The sequence below is a fragment of the Microtus pennsylvanicus genome, chromosome 8, assembly GCF_037038515.1.
Source record: "Microtus pennsylvanicus isolate mMicPen1 chromosome 8, mMicPen1.hap1, whole genome shotgun sequence".
NCBI lineage: Eukaryota > Metazoa > Chordata > Mammalia > Rodentia > Cricetidae > Microtus > Microtus pennsylvanicus.
In genome coordinates, this window is record NC_134586.1 from 88,431,867 (window position 1) to 88,438,315 (window position 6,449).

The following is a 6,449-nucleotide window of genomic DNA, read 5'->3' on the forward strand; positions in this document are numbered from 1 at the left end:
CAAGTTTATATGTATATATACATGCACATGGAGCTCTAAAGACACAGATGCACTTCTGTATGTGTGTGCCTGTGTAGATAGATAGATCAGTAGATAGACAGATCAGTAGACAGATAGATATTAAGATATTAAGATAGATAGATGGATGGATACATGGATAGATAAATTGATAAGTAGATAGATGGATAGATGATAGATAAATAGGTGGATAGATAGGTAAATTGATAAGTAGATAGACAGATGATAGGTAGATAGAGATAGATAAATGGATGGATAGATAGATAGATAGATAGATAGATAGATAGATAGATAGATAGATAGATAGATAGATAGATAGATAGATAGATAGATAGATAGATATTATTACCCCACAGGCTCATGTACTGTTCTGGGAGATTATTGATATGTAGGGGAATGGAAGCTCAGTAAAGAAACGGGTTTCTGGGTGAGTGGGCAGGCCTTGAGATTTATAACACCTGACTTCCTGTCCTTTCTTTGCTCCTGGTCCACTGAGGTGTGAGCAAGCAGCTACACACACCTCTCACCACAGGCTCCAAACATTCCAGTTTCCATGTCTCCCTGCCATGCTGGTCTGTACCCTGAATGTGTCAAAATAAATCCTTCCTCCTTTCAGTTGTTTCCTGTCAGGTATTTAATTGTTATGGTGAGAAAATTTGTGTGTGTGCATGCTTGCATTTGTGTTGTGTGTGTGTGTACGCATGCACATAGGAACTCCAGAAGAGAACACACACATTTATATGTGCAGATAGGTGCAAGTTGGTACATCTAAGAGTACATAGATACAGAGATGTCTAGGACACAGATACCAGCTGTGAATAGCTCACTTACCTCAAGAAGTTCACGAAGGTGCTGAAGTTTCCTGGAATGACCAGGACCAAAGCCATAGCTGTGGTGAAGACCAGGGCTGGAGCTGGTGTAAGTCGATGCACATGAATCATGGACATAAGTTGAGGCTGGAAGACAGTGGCGTGAGAGAGGCTGTTCAAGCTACAATAAGCCCTCTGTCTCCTATCATGCTTTGGACACCAGTATGCCCAATCCAATGGTCATCAGTGCCATGGCTTCCAGGGTGTAGGTTTCCTTGGGTTACTGTGATACCCTGGATTATTATCCTCAAAATAATCAGTCTCCCTCTCTTTGCCTCTATGTCAGGCATGTAGCTCTCAACCCTTGATGTGGGCTAGGCTGCGTCACTTGATTCATCCAATAAAACACGAGCACAAAAGACAAGCCCATGCTCTAAATGTGATTTTATGTTTGGTTTGACATCTTAAACCCTGATTTCTGAATTAATCAAGAAATGCTCCCAGGAGCCATCTCTGCTTTGGCCTGGATCCCTGAAAGAGGAACAGACTCATTTCAAAATAAGAATGACCCAAACAAACAGGGCCACAGCTAACACGAAGAGCAACAGTTAAACGTGGCAAGCCACTGGGGGTTAGGGGTTGTCTGTTATTCAATATTATTATCATAGCAAGAGCTAAAAGGAGCAAAGAATCTTGGAGGGAAAGGGGCATTGTATATACTTGGGGCCTCTTTCCTGTGGTCTCTGTACTCTTGCTATTCACAAATAGACTTTATCACTCCTTCTACCCCACATAATCCAGGACCATGACAGCCCTGAAACTTGGAAGAGATCAGGAATAGATCGGAAAGGAAGGGAATGGCCATATCCCATTCTCAGAAGAAAAAAGGGCCACATCTGATTGGGGAGGTCCAGGCCTGGGCTCAATGCTAGGCTTGGGAAGGAGAAGTCATAGGTGAAAGGTCTCCCAGCTCTTCCCTGGCAGCCTTCACCACCTCCCTTGACCCCAGATCCCACCTCTTACCATGTGACCTTCTCTTGCAGCTGCATAGCACAAACGGCTGCCACTGAAGAATGCCCCATTGACGGTACCAAACGTCGAGAGTGCCACAGCCAAGGGCACCAGCCAGGCCCAGGACCCCAGAACCCGGTTCCTAAAACAACAGAGGGATCAAGGAAAAGACCTCTTAACAGTGACTTGGAAAGTGGCCACAAGGCCTCCTGGGAAGTAGAAAAAAACCAATGCATTTGTTTGTTTGTTTTGTTTTGATTTCTAGACAGGGTTTTTCTGTGTAGTTTTGGTTCCTGTCCTGGAATTTGCTCTGTAGACCAGGCTGGCCTCAAACTCACAGAGATCCCTCTGTCTCCCGAGTACTGGGATTAAAAGTGTGCACCACCACTGTTGGGCAAAACAATGCATTTAAAGGCAAGTTCAGATCGACATAGAGCAACCCCCTTCCCTATCCCTAAATGCAAGATACAGACCACGTGATTCACTCACCCCCAGCTCACAGCCATGGCGTCAGAGGAGAGGATCTCCAAGGGTGACATAACCAGCAGGTAACTGATATTGACCAGAACGTACAGAACGGTGACCAAGGGGATGGCAATCATCACTGCCCATATCAGGTTCTGCTGCAGGGTCAAGGAGAAGAGGACAAAGGTTAGCAATGAGGCCTCTCTAGGCCTTCAGCACTATGCTGTCCTCAGGGCCACTGTGTCAGATCCTGGGAAATGGAAGCCCTGTGTTCCTCCACCATGAGAACGTGATCCCCACAATATGGGCACACAATCAGGCAGATGTGTGGGAAGTGACGTAAGATACTAGACAGAGCAAAAAAGATGCAGGGGGAATGGTGGAGGCGTCACCAGATCTTCCAGTATGAGGAGGGCCTCACCTGGGCTCTCTTTGAGGCATGGAAATCACGCAGGAAGGTGGGACAGAGAATTTTTCTTGCAGAGGAAACCAGAGGAGAAGGGAAGCTGAAGACCTCACTAGTCTCCTCTGCAGAATGATTTGCCCCTATGAAAATATCATATTGGTACTTCTCCTCTTCAGCTTTTAAAAAAAAGACTATTTCCAGAGCTTTCTGCCAGGACTGAGCTCCACTTATGGGAATTCTTAGATGTGGAGAGGAAAAGGAGAGGAGGGGAACACGGGCTGGGGCTGTCATCTCGACCTGTTTCAGCTCTTGGCAAGCAGCCTCCTCATCCTCATCCACCCCTCACCCCCACCCCACCCCATGTCCCCTTGTCCACTGGCCGGCTCTGTTCTTTCAGACCTCCACGTTCATGTTCATACTGCTTCTGCAGAGCTGTGGTGAGACTCCAGTCTCACCCCCCAGGAGGCATCTGACCGCTCTGCTTTGCTGGTCACCCTCCCAAGAGGACCACGCTGCAAACGGGCGAGACTCTGAGCTCAAAGGAAAGTGCCTTGGCCACAGAATGGATATAGCAGCTACGGTTTTACCACCCAGGGGTTGGAATGTGGCTCTGCCTAGGCTCATACAAGGCTACCTGGAGTCAAGGTGCTCTCACTCCCACAGGCTTTTTGGGGATGCCCTCGGCACAGTGAGTACCCAGTATGCATGACTCAACCTCACACGTAGTCAGGGCAAGGAACCTAGCATGCTTTTGAATTTGACCTCTCCCCAGGCAACTTTCCCAGTAGCAATGAGTTGTGACAACAGCAGAGCCCTGAGTTGGGTCCTTAGTATGTTTCTGGCCAATGTATTACAAGAACAGTGAGATTTTCTGACTTCACTCCGAGGGCTCTGAATTCTTCAAATCCCAAGGAGTCTGCATATATGGCTGACCCTGGTTTGACAAAGCTTCTGTGGTTTCTCTGGTGGAGGTGAAGAGAGTATGAAACAAATATACTTTTTAGAACAAGTTAGGGCAGAATTTCAAGTGCTGGCATTCTGGTGACTGGCTTAGGTTTTGCTTTGAAACCCACATCAAAACAGCAGAGATCAGCAAACGACAATTCTAGCCTGTAGCTGATTTTGTCAGTTAAGTTTGATTGAAACACAACTGTGTTCCTTTATTTACCTATAGCAGTTTTTCTGCTACCATAACAGAAGAGAGTAGTTGTGACCAGTACTAATGGATAGGGGGACTTAAAATCTTAACTCTTGGACCCTTTCTTGAAAGACTTTGCTGATAACCACCACAACCATGGGAGCTTGTCTTCAACTTCAGAGACCAACTTTCAGAACCTTGCTCTTTCCTTGACCTAGCTGAAAGCCCATGGTCTAGATTGAGAAAGGGGGCTCTACAGCTACCAGGCAACCATATGTGCACGCTACCCATTTACTTGAGAGTTTCCCAAGCCATGTGCCAAGAATGTACCAGTGAAACCTCAGAAATGAAGAATGAAGTCAGGGCAGTTATTATGATAGTCCTTTTCACAGACAAAGACTTAGGAACATGAAATCATATGCAAGAAATTAAAACCACCAGGCATGCCGGTAACTCCTGTAATCCCACCGTATAGGGGGTGAGGACAGGAGGATCAGAAGTTCAAAGACATTCTTAGCCACAGCACAAGCTCAAGGCCCACCTGGGCTACAATGAGACTGTCTCAGAGAAGAAAAATAAAAATAAGGATGAGATCCTAGGACTCTGAACATGCATTCTCTCTCTCTTTCCTCTGTCTCTGATATTCCTCCTCCTCCCTCTTCCTCTCTCTCTCTCTCTCTCTCTCTCTCTCTCTCTCTCTCTCTCTCTCTCTCTCTTCTGCCTTCTCTCTGTCTCTCTTGTTTTTCTCTCCCCACTGTTTCTGTCCGTCTCTCCCATCTCTGTTTCTATCTCTCTCCTTTGTCTCTGTTTCTCTCTCCTCTGTCCGTCTGTCTCTCTCTCTCTCTGCTCTTGCACTTTTGTCTCTAAACTGGCATTCTCTTCTCAAGCTGCCCTCCAGTGAGGGCAAGCCTTTGCCAAATCTCTAAAAGCTGGAATGCCCCTAAGCCAGCCCAGTGGGGACAGCAGAAGACTTGCAGTTCCTATTCTGTGAGTATTTGAAACTCCTACAAGGGAAAAAGAAAACAAACAACATCTCAGAAAATATATTTATAGCAAAGAGTCAGTATATTAATAGCCAAAGATCCAAATGCCACAACAGAGTCCGGGGTAGCCTTTCAGACCAGCTAGCACACTGATTATCCAGACCAGGTTCACAGGTTGGGGTGAAAAGGCAGGACTGGGTTGTTTCCCAAGCCAAAGTATGCTATGTCCTCAAGTGGCACCCAGACTTTGAAAACTATGAACAAGTATCTACTGCAGTGTTCTGGAGGGAACAAGACAGGGGGTAGCCAGCAGAATCAATAAGAATGCTGGCAGTATGAATTCAGAATAATTCCCCTTTTGTGAATTTCAGTTTTCCCCTGTAAAACATGGAGTGTTGATGGCTACCTCCAGGAACAGAAAGATGAGTCCATGGGGTATAATAGTATGAAGTATTCTGCTTAAGTTAGAAGCTGTTGATGAAATCCCATAAACTAATCAAGGCAGATGGGCTGCCATGCAGTCCCCTGAGTATAGCAACGGAGCCTCGATTCCAGTCAGATGGCTCATGATCCTGGTCCTTTGAATAGTTGGAATCCCAGTTCCTGGAGCTGTGGATGCTCAGAGGTTCACCCCTAGAGCAGCACACTCAACTCACCTTTGGGTTCTTGAGCTCCTCTACAACCATGTTGATATTATTCCAGCCATCGAAGGACCACAGGCCATGGTAGAAAGCCATGCCAATGCGCCCTGCCTGCTGTGTTGTGTTGTGGAAGGCAAACAGCAAGGATTCTGCACGACTGCGGCCCTGGGCCAGCACCACAGTCCCACCCACTACAATGACGAGCAATGAGAACACCTTGGCAGCTGTACACACGTTCATCACCACCGTGGATATCCGGGAGCTCCAGAAGTTGATCAGTAGCAGCAACAGGATGCAAGAGGAAGCTACGATCTTGACCGTGATCTGAGGGAATGAGGAGCAGCCTGGGTAAAAGGGAGCCAGCGCATATTCAGCAAAACTCAGAGAGACAGCCGTGATGGCAGCGGGTCTGGCCACCAGGACAAACATGTAGATAACCAGGAAGGCAGGCAAAGAGCCAAAGGTTCGTAAAATGTAGGCATAGTCTCCCCCAGTTTCAGGAACCAGACTGCCCATTTCAGCATAGCACAGGGCACCCAGCATGGCCAGGAGGCCACAAGTGGCCCAGACAACAAGACTGGCTCCAGGACTACCCATGTAAACCAAGACCCCCTGTGGGGACATGAAGATGCCAGAACCAATCATACAGCCAGCAGTCATGGAAACTGCACTCCACAGACCAATCTCCCTCTTCAGTGACAGTCCTGGTGCCCCACTGTCATGCTCCGGCCCTGTGGGCTTCTCACTGCCATCTTGCTCCTTGCTTCTCTCCATCTTCAGACTTCAGCAGACACTGCCTCTGGTTGGTGACCAGTCCAGCCTCTGGTCCCTTTTGTCCGTGGGTTTCCTGAGGGCGTTAATGATTACAGTGCTGGAGGGAGTCCAAGCCAGAGGGCAAAGACACAGGGTGCCATCTAGAAGGAGCTGATCAAGCAAGCACCAGACCAGCTCAAGTCTCAGTACAGACAGTCTGTAGGA

At 47.4% G+C, this 6,449-nt stretch overlaps 1 protein-coding gene across 1 annotated transcript; it reads right to left on the reverse strand.

The window, feature by feature from the left end:
* Positions 1-5,145: 5,145 nt before the first annotated feature.
* On the reverse strand, positions 5,146-6,245 carry LOC142855619 (b(0,+)-type amino acid transporter 1-like). Its single transcript, XM_075982078.1, has 2 exons — positions 5,487-6,245; positions 5,146-5,208 (listed from the first exon to the last, which is right to left on the reverse strand). Exons 1-2 carry the CDS (start codon positions 6,243-6,245, stop codon positions 5,146-5,148), a joined length of 822 nt encoding a protein of 273 aa, XP_075838193.1.
* Between the last annotated feature and the right edge of the window lie 204 nt (positions 6,246-6,449).

Coding starts and splice junctions, on each gene's coding strand:
- LOC142855619 (XM_075982078.1), bottom strand. CDS start 6,245: ATGGAGAGAAGCAAGGAGCAAGATGGCAGTGAGAAGCCCACAGGGCCG. Junction 5,209..5,486: donor AGGAGCTCAAGAACCCAAAG/GTGAGTTGAGTG, acceptor CATGTTTTACAG/GGGAAAACTGAAATTCACAA.